The sequence below is a fragment of the Eptesicus fuscus genome, chromosome 16 (genome assembly GCF_027574615.1).
Source record: "Eptesicus fuscus isolate TK198812 chromosome 16, DD_ASM_mEF_20220401, whole genome shotgun sequence".
NCBI classification, from domain to species: Eukaryota; Metazoa; Chordata; class Mammalia; order Chiroptera; family Vespertilionidae; genus Eptesicus; species Eptesicus fuscus.
The window spans coordinates 56106288-56126307 of record NC_072488.1 but is presented as its reverse complement, the minus strand read 5'-3'; the positions used below and the strand labels follow the sequence as shown (position 1 = coordinate 56126307).

The 20020-nt window shown below is 45.1% G+C and overlaps 1 protein-coding gene across 3 annotated transcripts; it reads right to left on the bottom strand.

The window, feature by feature from the left end:
• Nucleotides 1-2271: 2271 nt before the first annotated feature.
• Nucleotides 2272-16159, bottom strand: SLC20A1 (solute carrier family 20 member 1). Of its 3 annotated transcripts, none has more exons than XM_054727904.1 (11): nt 15991-16159; nt 15135-15760; nt 14865-15005; nt 14596-14681; nt 10394-10490; nt 8095-8235; nt 6404-6673; nt 5735-6293; nt 4977-5162; nt 4157-4241; nt 2272-3199 (listed from the first exon to the last, which is right to left on the bottom strand). In XM_054727904.1, the coding sequence occupies exons 2-11, from the start codon at nt 15496-15498 to the stop codon at nt 3044-3046; spliced, it is 2085 nt and encodes a 694-aa protein (XP_054583879.1). In that variant the 5' UTR covers nt 15499-15760; nt 15991-16159; the 3' UTR covers nt 2272-3043. The 3 variants fall into 3 exon arrangements, with proteins under 3 accessions (XP_054583879.1, XP_027993203.2, XP_054583880.1); XM_028137402.2 differs by having other exon boundaries at nt 8095-8214; XM_054727905.1 differs by lacking the exons at nt 10394-10490; nt 14596-14681 and having other exon boundaries at nt 8095-8214.
• Nucleotides 16160-20020: the final 3861 nt, after the last annotated feature.

The window sequence follows — 20020 nt, the reverse complement described above, 5'->3', positions numbered from 1 at the left end:
TTTTAACAAATTAAAATTATCATTAATATTTTTTAAAAAGGTATTGATTGCATCCATGAAATAGGACATAAAGGACAAGGTCAAATAAGAATGTATTAAGCAAAAAACTGGGAAATTAGAGGACTTGCTCAGTAGCTTAGGGAAAAAATAAAAAGGTGTGGAGAATATCAACGTAATTCAGGAAGTTCCTAGAATTGAAGGATGTGATTTCGAGGCTTCGAAGGAGTGAAGTGCTCAGTCCACTGAAAAGTAAACCACCTCTGCATTGTTAAGTCTGCCACACTAAGAAGTAAATACCCCAAGCTCCCGGCAAGGAAAATGGGTCACACGCACCAAGTCATCAGAAAGGATTCAGACTTCCAACTAACGCAGGGCCATCAGTTCTCTGAAGGGGAATTATTTTGACCCTAGACTCTATACTCAAATTACCAATGAAATGTGAAGACAGAATAAACACACTTTCAGACGCACAAGGTCTCAAAAGACTCCTCCCCAGCTCTTTCTCAGGAAGCTGCTAGAGGGCATTCTCCACAAAAACAAGGGAATAAGCCAAAAAAAGAAGAAAAAAAAAGGGCTACGGAAAATGGGAAATTTAACAAAGGAGGTAAAAGAAATGCCCAGAGGATGAGGACGATTTCAGGACAGATGTACAACTTGTCCAGATGAGGTAAGAAGCTATGAGGGAGGCTTCCTTCCACAATGGAGAGAGACCATGCCTATCGCTTTTAATGGTCCCAAGACAAAATCAAACAACTGGGAGTTTTGAGAACAGTTAGTGACAAGAACAAGACAACAAAATGTCAGGAAGTGAGCAGGGTAGAGTCACTGTATGACTTAGCAGCTCAGCACTACCTTTCCAATGCTCAGAATATTGATCTTACCAAAATTAAGACCCAGTAATACAGTAATGGAGGGGGGTTAGGGTCTGTGTATGTAGAAGGGAAAGCTTAACATCACTGAGACACAGAGGAGCCAGGGTTGAAAGCAGCGGGGGCGGCGGGGGGGGGTGGGGGGGGGGGGTGGGAAGAGGGGGGGCGAGGCTTAGGAAAGGAAAAAACAGGGAGAGCAGATCCATTGTTGTTACAAGCCTTATTGAATCACCTAACTCCTTAATATGCACACAACCTTGATTTAAAAAATAACTCACCCCCTACCCCGCCCCCCTTTCCTGAGCCACAGGGAAAATGTTGGGAGGGTTACTATTCTCCGTTTCACCCCAGGGCAGATGGTCCGGCTCTGTGAGGTCATATGGCTCCAGGAGAGGAAGCCAGTATCAAAACTCGCTTCCTCCAGGACCCTCAGTTCAGGGCATATCATCAGGTTTCCTTTAGCACAGGCCCGGCCTCCTTCCTCAAATAAAGCCACATAAGGCCACCTCCAGCCAGCCCCAAAGACTAACTCATCTCTCTGCTAGTGCATATTGTGAAAGACACAGATTTTCATCAGCTGTAAAATAAGGGTGAGACCTACTACAAGTCTCAGGGCTAAATGTGCATAAAGAGCTTAGTGCAGGGCCTGATGAACATTTACTTAGCGATTTTGTGGAGCATGTACCCAACCAGTGGTCTAATCCCTCAGGCACAAGTCTAATCTCGCAGGCAGTCTGGTTGCTAAAAAGCATCTTCCTAAAACTCGCTCTCGGGGCAGAAACCATCAACCTAGTTTGCAAAGCTACACTTTCCATTTACAGAGATAATGGTCAGGACTAAAGGAACCAATAGTGAAGATTTTTAAATGAAGCTGAGCCTGCAATACACAAGCGTGCGAACGCGCGCGCGCGCGCGCGCGCACACACACACACACACACACACACCTGAGCATTCTTTGTAATAGCAAAGCTGGAAAACAATTATAAAATAGTCCATTCAGTCCTAGCCAGTTTTGGCCTGCAGACCAAAGGGTCCCAGGTTCGATTCTGGTCAAGAGCATGTATCTTGGTTGCAAGCTCCTCCCCGGCCCAGACCCTGGTCAGGGTACGTGTAGGAGGCAACCAATTGATGTTTCTCTCACATCCATGTTTCTGTCTTTTCCTCTCTCTAAAAATCAATGGAAAAGTATCAAGTGAGGATTAACAAAACAAAAACAAAAAAATACTCTGTTCAAATAGGGAACTTTGTGGATGTTAAAAACAGTAAAGAGATCTGTATGTGGCACTCTAACAGGGAGGAGTAGGGAACTCGAAGTTGGGTGTAAGTGTCACTTGTTAATGGATAAGGCCAACTAATCAGGAGCCCCGATGCTTCACATATGAACAAAAACCATGACAACAAATTATCTAAAAACTGTAGGCCTTTTTATTCAGTTAAGAGGTAGACAGATGAACATGGAAGGCTGTCCCATCTAACTTGCCCCAAGTTCACACTCCATTCATCCATCCCACACTGCCAGAAATCTTAAAGAAACCACAACTGCCAGAGGCTTTTCTTCCTACTTCTTCATAGCAATAAGTCAGTCTTCATAGCAATAACTGCTTGCAGGAAGTGACTAATTTAAATTCTTACTGTGCCCAAGAACCTCGTCCCCACAAATGCCACAAATGCCAGCAGAACCTGCCACTGCCAACAGGAGGGCAGAGTGCAAATGACTATTTGTCTAAGAGATTACAAGGGAAGTTTCAGATATGTTTTTGTTGTTAAGTCCCTGTGCGTGTTCAGGCAGAAGCTGGTGACACCCCCAAAGAGAGCACACTCACTGTATGTCAAATGGCTCTGAATGGTGTTTAAGAAAACAAAGAAATCACAAGTTATCTTCAGACACAACATTAAAACATAAAGGAATTGAAGCCGGGTACAAAAAGTAGATAAATATGTACAGGAAGTCACAGCCAATAGGAACCAGTGGAAACCTGGCTATTTAAATAGCTAATTTTGAGACAAGTCATATTTAGCACAAAAGCAAATGTAGCACAAGTAATACTTCCTCCCACAGCTCCCAAACTGTAAAGATTGTCCTGGGTCTCCTGTATCACTGTAATCGTTCAGAGGAGCAGGGATGCTGCGGTGGTCCAAACACTGGCACAATTCTCATCCCAAATAGCTTCCGCTCAGAGGATGACATATATGAAGAACGCCATGATAGCAGCGCTGATTACACCAGAAATGGGGACCGTGACAAACCAGGCCATGAAAATGTTGCGAAAAAGTCGCCAGTCAACAGCCTTTTTGGATCGGAGCCAGCCAACGGACACAACAGAGCCCACCTAGGAGAGAAACAGGCAAGAGAACTGGTTACTAAGTTCCAATGGTACTCTGGTAAAGAGGCGCATGAGGTAGGTAAGGAGCCCCAGACTGCTGAACTAGACCAAGCCCATGAGAGCTGGTGTATAACAGGTTAAGGAGACTACCTATGGGAGAATGAAGGCAATATAAAAAACCAACCATTCAATTTATTAACTGGGGTATATTATGGTAGGATAAGAACACTTCCTTTTTCCTTCTGAGCTACTGGAATTTAATGACTTGCACCAATAATAATTTATAAGTTACTTTAAAGTTGTAGATTTTCCCAAGATCGTTCTATAGGGAGGCTATTAGCTGATCACCTGCTGGGAGATCTTGGAAGAAAAGAGTGACTCACAGGGAAGCGATTCTCCCTTTCCCTGAAGTTACATGATAGGCCACCAAGCAACCCTAGGACTCAGTAGGTTTCTTAGTGCTTAAGGCCTGACAGGCTCTAAATAAACTGCCCTTCAACCATCACAGACTTGCTGGCTCCACATGAAAGGACTTTTGCATTATTTGGGGAAAATAAGTATTATCTGCTTAAATAAGAGTAAAGAAATTTTAAAATGTAAGGCTTTATATTCTTGACATATGTCCTTAACCTGCAACTCTTCAAGATTCCACTGCATAAAAGTTTCTAAACCAAAGTATAAAAACAAAAAAGCCTAGCCCAGCCGGCGTGGCTTGGTGGTTGAATGTTGACCTATGAACCAGGAGGTCACGGTTCGATACCCGGTCAGGACACATGCCCGGGTTACAGGATCCATCCCCAGTGTGGGGCATGCAGAAGGCAGCCAATCAGTGATTCTCTCATCACTGATGTTTCTATATCTCTCTCCCTTCCACTCTGAAATCCATAAAAATACATATATATTTTAAAAGCCTACATATTACCAGAAACATTCAAATGACACCGCGTGTGACATAACACTTACTTTACAATGCGTTGTACTGATGGGAAGGCCAATGTTGGATGCAATTACCACAGTAAGGGCAGATGCCAGTTCAATACTGAAGCCACTGTGGACACAAAAAGATGACTTGTTAAGAATAAAACTTGTGGTTTTTTTTATAAGCTACCACTACCTCAAAGTTCATGCCAACTTGCTGTGCCCCACTCATGGACCTCTTTAACTGACTAGAACTCTTAAAATCTCCCTTCAATCAGGCCATGGGAATTCTCTTCTCCCTCTTCTCTAACATGTGAGGTTTTAAGGTTTTGTGGAAGCCCATGGACAACATTCACTTTTGTTAGACGTCCATCTTGGGTTCTAAATAAAACAAAGGCACCCAGCCAGCATGGCTCAGTGGTTGAGCGTTGACCAATGAACCAGGAGGTCACGGTCTAATTCCTGGTCAGGGCACATGCCTGGGTTGCAGGCTCTATCTCCATATGGGGTGTGTAGGAGGCAGCCGATCAGTGATCCTCTCATCACTGATGTTTCTATCTTTCTCCCCCCTCCCTTCCTCTCTGAAAGTAAGATTTAAAAAAAAGCAACAGACCATCATAAAAAAAACAAAGACTGAGTATATCTTCCTCAGAAAAAGTTATTGTTGTGAGACCACTGGAGTTGAATAAATATTTGACCAAAATTAGGTTTAAGGGCCACACAATAAGTAAAATCTAAAAAGTTCACAGCAACAGTGAGATCATCAAGAACTTATACAAACTGGGTCACTTTAACTAAAGAGTGATTCGTGTGGCAGCACCACAGTTGTGTGTGCCTCAGGAACAAGACCCCCTTCCCAGATTACCTGGAGGGTGTGATCGGCGTCAGATCTTTGCCCATGGTCTGAATGACTCTCCTTCCCCAGACCCACAGACCAATGCAGATGCCAACACCACCATATAGCAGAAGCCATATTGGGGTTGCTATTTTTGAAGATACATCTCCCGTTTCATAAACCAGATACAGGGCAACCAGAGGGCCAATGGCGTTGCTGAAAGAAAAATGAGGGCAAAAATTAACTTTTCAGACAGAATTAAGAACTGAGTAACTTAATAGTTGTCTTGAATGAAGCCTGAAGCTAATTAGCAAATAGGTCTGTTTCACAGAAAATGAATGGAACCCACGTACACAAGAGGAGGAGGAGGAGAGCTGATCTGAGGGGCACCACGCATATGGGGACTGTCTTCTCATAGGGAGTCTAAAGCAACTCTAGGCTCCAACAGTTTACGAATCACAGAACTAAAGCCAATAGCCTGTAAACTCTATGGTGTCACAAGGCAATGATGTTTTTTTCCACCTTACATCCCAAAATTTATTATGAGAACTGAGTCCCATCTCCATAGACAAAAAGGCTTCTCTGGACAATAGCTGTTTACCACCCACAGATATCTCTCCAAAGAAAATTTTGCTGCTGGTTTTATTAAGTCAATTAACTGCTACTACCTCATCCTACCTAGATATTCAGTCTCACGGATGGTTTAAGCACCACAGACCCAAGCATAGCCTTATAAAAATATAAGCAGTTTAAAAATAGAATAAGTGCTAAGATTCAAAGTCACCAACCTGACATCATTGCCACCATGGGCAAATGAGCCAAAGCAGGCCGTGAGGATCTGCAGGAACTGGAAGAGGAGAGACACTTCTGGTTTATCCTGGTCGTTCCATTCTTCTAGAGAGCTATTACTTCCTTTTCTGTCACCCAGACCCATCTCTGCCTTGATGCTCATGTCCATCTCAGAGGCCGAGTGAATGTCAGACACAGCATTGCAGTAGCTGGTGTAACTGTCCATTCGAATTCGCTTCTTGCTGTCTGCATTCGGCCACGTCAGCTTCTCCATCTCCTCACCTTTCTGCTCACCTTCTTTGGCACGGAATGAATCCAGAGGCATGCCACAAATTGCCATGGTATAGGAAGTGTAGCTATTGTTGCGCCTCAAGGGTTTGTCACCAGAGTCTCCCATGCAGTCGCCCACCTTGGCAAGATGCAGCTTGTGCAGCAGCTCTTTGTACAAGCCGGAGTCTTTGTGCACGGTGTGATACTGGTAGTGGCCACTGGAGTTGATCTGGTTACTGACGGCCTGGCTGAACTGAACAAGGTTCCCGTTAGGCAGCTGCACGGCACCTGGCCAAGACCAAAGGACTCATCAATACCAAGAGCATCAGGAGGCACCGGTGAGCCTCTTCACCAGCAGAAAAGTGAAACTGTTTCCCCGCCGAAGAAATTCCACTCACCGTTCATGGGCCCGTCCAGGCTGGTTTCCTCTTTCAGGTCCACACTGGGAAGCCGCTCTCGCTCCGGCGCTTCCTCCAAGTCTCCCAGCTTGAAGGAGACAGTCCTCTCTTCCACCGCAGCCCGCAGGGGCACGGTGGCAGGCCCCACCTCAGAAATGGGACTCCGGATTTCAATGTCACCGAGAGACAGCTTTGCTTCTTCATGGTCTTCTTTCAAGCTATTCTTTTTTTCCATTAAGGGGCTTACCGAAGGACTAGACTTTATTTCTCCTAGAAAAGAAGAAATTTTTGTTTGGTTTTGACCAAACCAACTTGTTCCACATCTCCCCTTCCCCCACTTCAAAGAAGTCCATCCCAACATATGTAAACTTCAGTACAAATTCAGAATAATCTTCCTGTCTGTTGTATTTGCCACATCTCATTTCTCCTGGGAGGAAAACAGCAATGCAGGACACTTAGTATCAGGGGCTGCAAAGTCTTTCAGTAAAGGACCAAACAGCAAAAGCTTTGTGGATTCTGTCGTGTCCTTTCCTTTACAATCCTTTACACGTAAGCCATGCTTAGTTTCCCTGCCGACCTGTTCTGTAATGAAAGGTAACTCAAGCCAAAGCTGGCAACGGATTGAAAATTGGACTGCATCTAGTTCATGTTTTTATAAAAGAATTCCCCCAAAAGCTCTTCCATGAATTCAAGCAAAGCAACACAGCTCAGTGCAGGCAACTGAAGATGACAACTCTAATTTCCACTTCTATAAAAGAGACATGTGCCTGTGACTAAATTCCACAACCAGGTAGGGGTATTTTCTGCCTATCAAGCCAATGCCCAAAGTTTACATGCTCATTCAGGCATCACAGTCAAGTTAGAGTAGGATATAAAACATTAGCGAGACTTGTATCATCTTCTCCCAGACTGAGGGGAAACGAGGTCAGCAAGTACTGACAGCCTCATTCCCACTGTGCGCAGGCGCTCAGTGCAGCTGCATGACACAGCACTGCTCCCAAGGCCACTGCAGCTGGTGCTGCCTCCCTTGCAAACAGCAAACCACATCACCAACTGAGCATTTGCAAGTGAAAAGGGCAGAGAAAGATTATATTAAGAGAACTCCACCAGTAAGGAAAGGAATACAAGATTTAAGACTAACCAAAATTTACTTAGTGTTTAGTTACAGTACAACACTGTGTGCAGCGATGGCCTAAAAGAAGCCTAAATGACACTTGGAAATGTTCACCTCTAGAATTTGTGTTATAATTCTGAAAACTGTAAAGTCGGATATATACATCAGCCATAGTTATGAATGTCTAAATATGACGTTCCACACAGAATTAGGGTAAATGTTTCCTCTATGAAAGCATTTTGTACCTGACTCGTATTTTTCATTAAGGTACCCTTAAGTATTCTCATTTAATGTAGTCTTCACCGTCTATTTGTCTATTACTGGAAACTGATTAAGGTACAGTTCACTAATATATGCCCAGCTTGTGTCCACAGCATAGGTCCAACATTCCCTCTGACCAGTCTCAGGTAATTTTAAGTCAGTAAGAATATACTTTGGCTGATAAACCCTAGCTTCAAATCGTCATTTAAAATTTTTGACATTGTCAATATATCCAAATGGTGGAATTTTATAGGTGGCCAAACAAAAAGACATAGCACATTACAAGTTACATTTTCTGCTACAATGTGATACTTACGTTCAATTTTCCTCTTCATCCTGGGACATACAAAGAACCAGACGATAAGGGCACAGAGAACTGCACATCCCACCGAGATGAGGATGGTGCCCCACAGAGGAAGTTTGTCAAAGCCCAGCACTAGGAGATAAAATGGTGCATCTTGAAAACCCCAGGGCTAAAGCCCTTGCAACGGTGTGTAAACCCTCCTGTGGGGACTCAGGTTCCCCACGCCAGCCCATCGCCCTTCAGCAGCTGCCAGCTTTAGGTCCACAGGAGCTACTGTGCTCATGGCTATACAGACTTGGGAGGAATATCTAGTTGTCACCTGACACCCACACCAGTCTGGCCCACTTTAAATACCTACTAGAGACCGACATCTCCCAAGTGCCTTCACAAACTAGCCTTTTCCCTTTCTTTGCCTTAGACAATGGGGATTACTATACTGAGAATCTACTAGCTCTGAAAATGGAACCACCCCACTCCCGTCTCCAGATGGTGGCTGTGCACATTACATAGGAAGGTGCCACAGTCATATCTTATACTTATAGAATTCTCTGTGGAGTTATCACAGCCATTGTACTATCCTCCAGCAAAACCCTTTAAAACAAGAATATTATCTCTTAGACTCATCAAACTAAGATACAGAAAACAAGGATATTATCTATCAAAAGATAACAACAGTTCAAAGGAGTCTTTAACAAAAGGAAAATAACTTAGTGGTAATTGCACTCATAAGCTGTATCTTAGAAACTTGTCTACTTTTTCATAAGGCTCAGGGATCATTAATATTAGCCACCATCTGCTTACCACTGACATGTCAATAGGCTACAAGCCTCTAGTGTATGTTTATGACAGAAGCAAAACACCAGAGAATCTATTTAAGCATAAAAGATGTTATGATTTCTAGCTTATCCAAGAGCTTAGTCACTTATGGTTGTTCTGCTTTCTTTTGCTTATTATTAATTACTTATAAAATGAAAATTCTATTGGCCCCTCAAAAATGATTACTATTTTATAGTCATATGTAAATTGAGAACCCTTCAAAATGCAAGTTTTATAATGACTACAAATCTTTTCATTTCAATTCCCACTATCAAGCTTGATCATATAAAGTCACACAAACTATAAGATACATGAAATTCAATCAATATCACCACAATTTAAATTTGCCCACATTCCAAGTTTAAAAAGGGAATTGGAACTGGTTTTTCTTATAAATGATCCACAAAAGGCAAAACAAAAATACCCAAGTTCCCTTTTCAAAAACAACTGAAAATGTTAAGTTTCTAATTTCACTGAACTATGAGCTCTGCTGCTGTTACATAAACCCCAATGCCGAGAGCCTCTCGGAGACTTCTTAGGTTAGCATAAAGAACCCAACTTAAACTAATGGAAGTGCTGCACGCAAGCTTTTCTATGCCTGCAGCATTTGGTAAGGTGTCTAGTATGCTCTAAGGAAGATCAATATTCTCATCGGTCTTGTAGCTTCCAGATACTGTTCCAGTTCCCATTCCCCTCTCCCTCACTATGTGACATGTATCCTGGGCAACAACGTACATGTATTTCTTCCAAAGGACAGGAGCACTGACTTAATGGTCAAAGACCCTCATGTCAAATGAACCTAGACAGCACAACTAAGCTGATCAAGGCAGGCAGAGCCCTGCCAACAAGTTACAAGTTGTCAATCTTTTCCAGTTGCTAAATTAAACATGCATCATAATTTAATCCACTAATTGCCTTAGCCCCAACATGAAGTAATATTTCAATTTTTACATTCTCACAAAGTACTTTTCCTCTTAGCTGCATGAATTCTTCTTCCACATGCACTTAGATCAGGTGTTAAGCATCCCAACTCTTGTCATTCAAGCAGGTTTAGGGGAGTAAATTAATACAATAAAAGTAGCTCCATTTGGGAGAGAAAATGAAAATATCAAGCAAACCAGTGCTAAATGGCTGATTATTGAAGACCAGATATAACTAAGAACTCTTCAGCAGCCAGCAGTTCAGGCCAGTACCAATGCCAATATTTCTGGCATAGATAGGAGAAAGGGAGGGAGAAGACCATATTATCTTGGGTCCTGTGAAGACTAAAGAGTAAAGGTCTGTAGTGATTTAGAATCTGAGCAGGTCTCTTTGGTTGAAAAACTATCTAGGTTAACTCAGCATACACTAGCCTGCAGCCTTCTGAAATGGGTGCAGGCCAGCCACCTTCTAGGAGATTTCAGCCCTGTAAAGCAAAAAGGGGTAAATTGGGCATTTAATGTAAGTTTTGTAAACAACTTTAAATTCACATCTAAATATTTTGATATATACTTACAAGGTGCTCCAGTATACATGATGGAAAACAGGTTTATCCCAACTGTGCAAGCATAGAAAACTGGCAAAGCTCGCAAACCATTAGGAACTGGATCTGCCTGTAAAATAACGTTAAGATCAATACCCAAAAGCTGTGAAATTAACCCATGTCTATAGAGCCTTGTAAAAGGGCAGGTTCAGGAATTCTGGTGCCAATAGCTGTTTCTCCACAGTAGTTCCCAAGCCCAGTGGGCTTATCCTACATCTGCTCCTGGAAGTCTGTTCATCAAGGCCAATTTATAGCTACCTGAATTTAAGTTTATGTGCTTTTTGTTTTTGAGTTTTTGTTTTATCAAAACAAGACTAACTATACCAGTAATGTCCCGAAAAATCAGTTCACACTCAGGGTTCCAGATGTAAATCGGCACACACACCTGAAGGCATACTAGACATTTGTTAAAAGATGTCAAGAAACAGACCTTGATATGTTAGAACATTTCTTACCTGCAAAGATTTTTTTTTAAATATATTTTATTGATTTTTTACAGAGAGGAAGGGAGAGGGATAGAGAGCTAGAAACGTTGGTGAGAGAGAAATATCGATCAGCTGCCTCCTGCACATCATCAGCTGCCTCCTGCACACCCCCTACTAGGGATGTGCCCACAACCAAGGTACATGCCTTTGACTGGAATCGAACCTGGGACCCTTCAGTCCGCAGGCCGACGCTCTATCCACTGAGCCAAACCGGCCTCGGCGCCTGCAAAGATTTCTTAAAAATACACTATGTAGTAGAATATACCTATAACAACCACCTTATCTAGACATCTGATAAATACACAATTATTAATGATTTTCCCAAGTGCTAAGATAAAAACCAATTGTGCACAAGATTACCCCTCATTCAACAGACTGTGCCAAGCACTATTCTTGGCACTGAAATACAGACGGGAATGAAACAATGTCCCTGCCCTCACAGAACTGACATTTACATTCTAACACAGAATAATGTAAAGTACTGACAAATGCTATGAAGAAAAATAAAGAAGGGTAAGGAGAAATGATGGAAGGAGGCATACATTTTAATTCAGGGAAGGGGGTGGAAGGAAGAATCAGTGAAGCAAAAACACAAATATTTAAGTCAACAACCATGTACACACTTAGGGGTAGAGAAGGAGCCGGCTACCTGGCTATCTGGTGGGATGGGGGTGGGGAGTGGGAGGGCTGGGGCAGAATATTCTAGACAGCGATGTCAGCAAGTGCAAAGGCCCTGAAACAAAACTTGAAATGTTTAAGAACAGCAAAAAAGCCAGTGTGACTGGAGACAAGAAGAGCTCCACCTACAACAAATGTGTATTAATTCTGCAGGAAAAGACAGAAGTCGAACACATAAAGAACGAGAGCATGGATCTGAATACATGGGAAGGCTAACCTGTAAAGATGTTACCTATAGGTTTACTACGATCTTGATCACAATCCAAAGGAAACACTCGGGGAGGAAGAGAACGGTAAAGACCCAAAAGTTATCCTAAAGCTTCCAGAATAACCAGTGGGAAGGGGAGGCACTAGCTTAAGATCAAAGAAACAAGACAAAGTAAAGGTGCCACTCCAAGTCAGTAGAGATGGGCCCTTACTAAAAAGGACTCTGAGTTTTAGCTCCCCTATCTACAGGTAAATAGCCAAAATAAAAACATTGAGTAACATAGAGAACCTAGGGACTGTTAAGCTTCCCTGAACAACTCAACAATGGGGGTCACACCCCAAGGGCAGTCAATAGGTTATGAACCTGAGGGGTATATACATTTTTCTTTTAACAACTATCCATGGTTTGAAGAAAACTCTCCAAGGAACCTAAGAACTCCGCCGCCCCTGCCCCCCATTCAAAACCCATTAGGGTTCTACAGACTTAAGTAGGGACTTCTCATAACAAAGGTTGGTCAAAAAGGAAGTAGCCATGCATTTCTTTTTCCTTTTTTTTAATGTATTTTTATTGATTTCAGGGAGGAAGAGATAGAAACATCAATGATGAGAGAGAATCACAGATCAGCTGCCTTCTGCATGCCCCCTATGGGGATCAAGCCCCAAACCCAGGCACATGCCCTTGATTGGAATCGAATCGGGTACTCTTCGGTCCACAGGCCGATGTTCTAGCCACTGAGCCAAACCGGCTAGGGCTATTGCCCAGTCCTTAACAGAATTACCTTATCTCCATTCTGCTTTTTCCTACTAGACTACTCAACGCCCTTGGAACAGACATTCAGAGAATGGAAACTTTTTAAAAAGTAATTTCAATGTCAACTTCCAAAACAAAAACCTAAGTTGAAAAATTTTAACAGCCAGGACCCCCAAAAGTTACTCATCTAAGGATGATTTCTTGAGATTTAAAACCTAACTAACCAGAAATATTCACTCATTGCCTGAAAACTCATGTTATTGATGGAATGGACACAGAATATGTGCATGAGTGCATGCCCCAGGGTGGAGGGGTGGAGGGGTGGGGGAAGGGGGAGGTGAGGAAGACCCTCAAAGTCAATTTTGGTTTAAACACTATTTCAATTATTCTTGATCATGTCCACCCTCATACCCATACAACTTAATATAGCCCTGGCCAGTGTGGCTTAGTTGGTTGAGCATCAAGGTCCAAAGGTCACGGGTTCAATTCCGAGTCAGGGCACATGCCCAGGTTATGGGCTTAATCCCCAGTAGGGAGCATTCAGGAGGCAGCAGATCAGTGTTTCTCTCTCCCTCTCCCTTCCTCTCTCTATAATCAATAAAAACACTTTTTCTTAAAAGAAGTTAATATATCTAATTGAAGCTCTCAGTAACTGGGGATAAAAGAACCTAGCATGCATTCCTCAAACAATAGGTCTGGCATCTCAAAAATCTCTCTTTGTACCTCAGAGCACTACCATTCCCCGTAAAGAAGACAACTTTGTTTTGTCTAGTATCAGATGCATCTGCTTCCCAATAATCAATCAACAGAGACCCAGTGTAAACCTTTTATAAGCAGGAATCCCTAATAAGGGATTATCTATCAATTCTCCTGGTTCACTGATGGCAGAAAGCTGTGTGACTCTAATAATAATACTGAAACATCTGGTCTGAGACTACAAGCAAGCCTCCAATTTAAGCATCACATTGTCATGTGAGACAGCTATGGGAAGTGGAAAGGTAGATGTAGTCATACTAGCTTGCAGTATAAACAATACCAAACTCTGAGACAGTTAATATCAATGAACTGTTTACTCTCAAATTATTCCAGGCCACAAATGCTTCAAGTTTTCAAAGCACTGAACTGCTTTATTCTTCCATGCTAATGCCAGTCAGTTTCTATAGAGAAGAGGTACAATTCCTTCCCTAGAGAAGCCTACAACTGGACCAAACAAGTGGGTCTGAACATATTCTTACCCCTGGGGATAAAGCTACTTATCTCCCTTCACTCAGATTTCCTCCGCTTAGAAGCATTTTTAAGAACTTACAATGGACAGTTAAGAGCCATTTACTTCAAAAAAAGGACAACTTTGTTTTCTTAGAAAAATCCATTTATTCTCACTGTAACTCAGTCCAATGACAACACCCCTTGTTGTCCACCTTGGAGCCAGCATCAGACTTCTTGATGAAAGAAATGCTATCGGGTCCCTGAAAAGGCTTTTTCAAGTGGACAGGAAATGAAATGGCTCTCTGGATTTTTTTTCTGGCCCAGAAAAACAAAACAGTTCTAAGGAATTAGAGTCTAAGTCACAGTGAGAAGCAGAGTTTCCACCTAGAAGCTTATAAACAGGTTATAAGGATAATCAGCTCTATTGAATTAACTATGTAGACCCAAACTACTCCATTTAAGTGGCACTAAGAAAAACCCATAGGGGACATTGTGAATTGTTGAACCCCAAGCTTACAATTCAAAACAGTCTACATAATGGGGGTTTAAAGTAGTCATCTGCATATAGCTGGGCAAAACCACCTTAAATACATTTCCCTAATTTTCCACTCCCTGTCTTTCCTATTCCTTGGCACACCAAAGCACTCATTCAATTTTCCCTCCTGAACACCCTCTTGGTGAAAGCTTGCTTCTTTCAGAGAACTCAGCAACATACAAAAGGTGCACAGAACAAAGAATTTTTCAACTGTCCAAGGCCATATACCTACACATCAATTACACTGCAAGAATGCTATTGGTCTGAATACCAGACCCACTAAAGGTCATAAAAGGAGGGAAAGAAAAATTACCTTACGGAGGATGAATGTCCGAACAAGGTAGAATAAAATTCCGGACATGATACCAGAAAGCAGCGGAGAAACAAACCAAGACAACACTGGAATAGAACACATTAAGAACAAATATCAACAACTTACAAAAGTCAGGAACCAATATGCACTTTAAATTTTAGTATTCTGTTCCCAGAACTTTAATCTGTCCCTCCCTTTTACACAATGCTCCCCAACATAATGCCATGGAACATGACAAGAATTAAGAAGTCATTCTGAATTAAACATACCAATTTTTACTAGTTCAGACCACTTGACACCTTTCTGCCCTTGTGCCACAAGGGAGAAACCAATGGTTGCGCCAACGATACAATGGGTTCCAGAAATGGGAAGCTTCAAAAACGAAGCCACTAGTTGCCACACCGCAGAACCTGAAACACAGTAAAGTTTTCTTTAGTAAATGACAAAATTCTATTATGTATGCAGTGCATTCTGAGGGAAATCATGTGATAGGCATTTGCTCCCCCAACACGGAGGGGACAACATAGCACAGAACTTACCGAACATGGCACTGACCGAGCCGGCCATCAGCAGATGCTGGGTCGTGTTGTACATGGTCACGTCGATCAGGCCCTTCCGGATGGTCTCACTCACTTTGGCCCCCAGCAGAACGGAGCCCACAGTCTCAAAGATGCTAGCTAAGATGCAGGCCTGCTTCAGGGTCACCACTCCCGAGCCCACGGCCGTGCCAAACGAATTCGCTACGTCATTGGCGCCCACGGAGAAGGCCAGCACGAAGGCGATGACGAAGCCCAGGACCAGCATCCACAGGTACTTGTCCAGCGGGCCGGTGGCCGTGGCCACGGTGCTGACCATCAGCGTGGCCGCGGTGCTGGCCACCAGCGTGGCCGCGGTGGACGCCATCCCCGGAGCAGCGGGCTTAACTAACAAGAACTACTGCGCAGCTTTCAGGCGTGTAAACAGAATGAGTATGAGGTATCAGAGACGCTCTAATAAATAATATATATTATATAAAATTAAATACTGTAAACTGCGGCAGACACCGGGCCGGCCACTGCTATACGCTGCGCGCGGGCATCTGCGGTCCGGGACGCCTCGAGTTCCGGGGGGCTAGCGGCGCGGCGCGGAAGGCCATGGCGAGGACGCGCGGGGACACTGGCTCATCCTGGGGGGACAGAGAACCACGATGGCGCACGCCCACAGCCCCCGGGCTGGGCGCGCGGCCAGCACGTGGCGGGCCCCTCCCCGCGCCCGCCCACCCGCCCTCCGTGGACACCGAAACAGGCCGCTCCCGCGCGCCGGGACCGCCAAAAAGGCCGCGGGCGGGCGGACGCACGAGGCAGGAATCCCGCCTGCCCGGACAGAAAGCGCCCTTCGCCACGGCGCCCCACTCACCACGGGAAACGAAGGCGGACGCAGACGGGAAGGTCCAGGCGGCGAGCACACGACGGGCGGGGTTGGAACCTCCGAGAAGCAGCGCAGTGCCTCAGAAACGGAGGAGAAGAAAGTAGCAATGCTCGCCAGCGGCCATCACTCTGATGGCACCCGCCGCTGCCGCACTTTATAACCGGCGCGCGGCCCACGTGACCGTCGCGCGCGCGCGCGCCACCTCGGAGCTCCGCCCCCGGTGACGTACTCCCGCCCGCCGGGCTGGCCCAGCGGGAAAAGCCCGACGCCGGCGCTCATAGGCCTGTCGCGCGCCGGAGGCCACGCCCCCACGGGCGGCTGCTCACTCCCGGAGGAGACGAGAGGCGGGGCTGGGCCGGTGGTGTCTGCCTCGCCGGGCCTTGCAGCCTGCTGACAGTGGGGGTCGTCTGTGGGGTTCTGAGGCCGCGATCACGGTCGTCCCTGGTTCCTCCCGCGAGCCCCGATTTATGGAGCAAGCCGCGCCCCAATCCACACTTCGAGTGCATCTGTAACCGGCCGCGTCGGGAGGCCACACCTGACCGGAGATGCTGCGAATCCAGTTCCCGCACGTTGCCGCCCCTGTGATGCCCTTGGCCAGACAGGCGCTGCCCCGCCCCGGAGAAGAGAGGCGCGTTGGCCTCGCTCCCGCAGTCGCGCACCGGATGGAGGCAGAGTGGTCCATCCCGAGAATCAGGCCGTCCCCAAGAGCGTATGGGGGCGCCAGGACGCTCCGGGTCACCGACCCCCGCGGACGCCAATGTTTACTGGCGGGGGCGGGGCGAGGAGGAGGACTCCAAGCGGAGTCCAGTCCCAGCTCCTGCTCGCTGCACTGCGTCACCAGGAGCGAGCCCCAGAATACCCGACTGCTCCCTCCCGAACGTGAATTTTTAGGATCAGTACCTGCCTTGTGGCTGGAATTCAATGTAACTGTGTTTGAGAGTGACTAGAACTCGGCGTTCAGTAAATGCTAATTACCCTTTTCTCTTTACCTGAATATACGTGGTTTTGGATGTAGAAAGGATGGGAGGCCATGTTCTCTTTGCATCCTATCGCAGAAGATAAATTGACTTCTGATCCCTTCGTGGTCTAGTGTGGTTTTCACATTAATAACATTGGCTCTGCACATTTGGTGGCGTTTTGTCATACAGCTTGAGAATCAGACAACCAATCATGCCATGGGAGAGTAAGGTAGTGGTCTCTTGTCAGGGTGGTAGATTAAAATATTCCAACCAGAGCCTTGCTGGTTTGGCTCAGTGGATAGAGCCAAACCTGCGGGCTGAAGGGTCCCACGTTCCATTCCGGTCAGGGGCACATGCCCGGCTTCTGGGCTCAATTCCCAGTGGGGGATGTGCAGGAGGCAGCCGATCAATGATTTTCTCTCATCATTGATGTTTCTGTCTCTCTCTCCTTCTCCTTCCTCTCTGAAATCAGTAAAAATACAGTTTTAAAGAAATTTGAACCAGAATGACCTACCAGGCTTAGAATGTTCTAGAGCCCTCCCCCTTCCTTTGCCATATCTAGCAGCCACGCTCTGAAGAGCAGAAACAAAGACATAAATCTATAAGTCGTTGCTATGTCTGAACCATCTATGGAGGCTTAAACTCCACCTGAGCATCCCCTGACCTACCTGTGGTGGAGTTGTAGTGAGTAATTTACAAAGTTCCAGAGCCCAAGGTCATGTCTGAAAAAGGAAGTGCGTGTCTGGGATCACTGACCCTAGAGGGCAATTCAGATGTAATTCTGGCATCCACCCACCTCCCTCCACCCTTGCTTCATTTCAAGGTTATGAAAAAGTTGAGCCCTAGCTGGTTTGGCTCAGTGGATAGAGCATCAGACTGCGGACTGAAGGGTCCTGGGTTTGATTCTGATCAAGGGCACATGTTGGGGTTGGGGGCTGGGTCCCCAGTAGGGGGCGTGCAGGAGGCAGCCGATCAATGATTCTCATCATTGATGTTTCTATCCCTTCCTCTCTGAAATAAAAACAACAACATATATATTTTTAAAGTTGGATAAGAGGACTCATCTGTCAGAGGTCCTTAGAGTTCTGCCATTTAAAACAATTTTCTAAGCAGTTATGTATAAGGAACTTGCCTAGAACTCTTCCCAGTATGTTTTTTTTCATCTGTCCGTGGGTCTGTGGTATGAACTCCTTAAGTTGGCAAACTTGCTGGACAACCTCTGTGTGAGGCAGTGGGGCAGCCAGCCATTCGAATGTCCGTGCAGGTGAATGAGTAATCCACCAAGGTGAGAGCAGTCCAAGCCCCTTAGGTGGGCTTGAGGGAGAGAGAGACTCAATGGAATCCCCTTGCAATACAAGTGAATTTTGTCCACATCTTCAGGCTCTAGAATGATCCTATCCTCCTTCCTGGGACAAGTCAGAATGCCTCTCTGCCAAGTGGGCTAAGAGGGGAAGCGAGGTTGGAGGTGGGTCCTGACGGCCTCACTTGTGGGAAAATGCCATTAGAGACCTGGACTTGCCTTGGTCCGGATGCCTTCGACTCCCCTAAGGGAGGATAGGTAGGGCTCTGCCTATGGAGAGCAGTTACAGTGCCTTGAAAGGGGAAAAAAGAGGAGGTCTGAGGACACAGTGACCCTGGTTTCTGAACTCCTGGCTGCACGTGGGAAAGAGGGCAGAGATCCTAAGAGTATGTTTCTCTGTTAGAATCAAGGTGTTGGCACACACTTTCTAACACCTTAGTGAGGCCATTTGATCTAGTGATTAAACACATAGACGGTAAAACCAGACCACCTGCTCTGCTACTCACTAGTCATGTGACTATGGCGAAGCCTCTTGTGATTTTAATGCCCCTAGTATTTTTGGCTGCTAGAATTAAATAATTTAATTCTTAGTTAACATATAGGTGCTAGAGGCCCGATGCATGAAATTCATGTAAGAGTAGGCCTTTCTTCCCCCAGCTGCTGGCACCGGCTTCCCTCACAGCCCCCCCCCTTCCTCTGGAAGGACGTCTGGTCTAATTAGCATATTACACTTTTATTATTATAGATAGGCTTTAACCAAATGTTTCAAATGCTTTGGTTGTCATGTAGCTTATAGTCAAAGATTAAGAAAGTATGTTAGTCATGTTCTGAAGAACTGCATGTAAAGCAAGATCCAGAAGAAATGTTTAACAGTAGACTTTGCTCCAGATTGGGGATGGGAACGCTGTGGAGCCAGACCAGGATCAAAGGCAATTCAGAAGCTGTCCCTCAGGACTGGTGGGAGCAGGGAGGAGGTGGGGAGGAATAACCAGGGAGGAGAAGGTAGGAGCCTTTATACCCATCCCTGCTGTCCACTTGACTGCAGCCCCCGATGAGTGAGGTAGTAATAACTATATCTATGATGCACTTGAATGCCTACTGTGCCAGGCATTGCTTTGGGTGCTCTGTGTGCATTACCTCATGTGACATTCTTGATAATCCTCTGACGATGTACTTTTACCTTACTTTACAGGCGAAGAAACAGGCACAGACAATGAAGCAACCTTTAAACCAGCGAGGAACCTAGCAAAGTTCAAGTTTCTCAGTGCTTTCCCCCCTCGGTGTCAGTAAGAACAGAGGCAAATGTGATGCCCTTGGGTGTTAACTCTTATTTGCACTTAAGGTAACACATTTACTTCCTCTTCTTTCCTCCTTATTTTTGTTAATTTGCTCTGTTGCTTTTACAGCCTATATTTTAAACCCCCTCAAACCGTGTTGGAATAGAAAAGGGTGTTTCTCAGAGGCCTGACTCCAAGACTGTTCCCAGTTTCCCAGGAAGAAGAGGGAGGAAGCCAGGGCACATGTTCTCTTCGGAAGCAAAGTTGACGCAGTGGCCTGACCATGTCTTAGAGTTACTGGACCATGTCTTAGAGTTATTGTTCTTTATTTTTTTTTTAATATATTTTATTGATTTTTTTTTTTTTACAGAGAGGAAGAGAGAGGGATAGAAAGTTAGAAACATCGATCAGCTGCCTCCTGCACACCCCCTACTGGGGATGTGCCCACAACCAAGGTACATGCCCTTTGACCGGAATCGAAC

What these genes read in the sequence shown, in the direction of transcription:
- SLC20A1 (XM_054727904.1), bottom strand. Translation starts at nt 15,498, where the DNA reads ATGGCGTCCACCGCGGCCACGCTGGTGGCCAGCACCGCGGCCACGCTG. An exon ending in CTCGGTCAGTGCCATGTTCG is followed by an intron (nt 15,006 to 15,134) that starts GTAAGTTCTGTG and finishes ACTGTGTTTCAG; the next exon opens with GTTCTGCGGTGTGGCAACTA. An exon ending in CATGTATACTGGAGCACCTT is followed by an intron (nt 8,236 to 10,393) that starts GTAAGTATATAT and finishes GGGGTTTTCAAG; the next exon opens with ATGCACCATTTTATCTCCTA.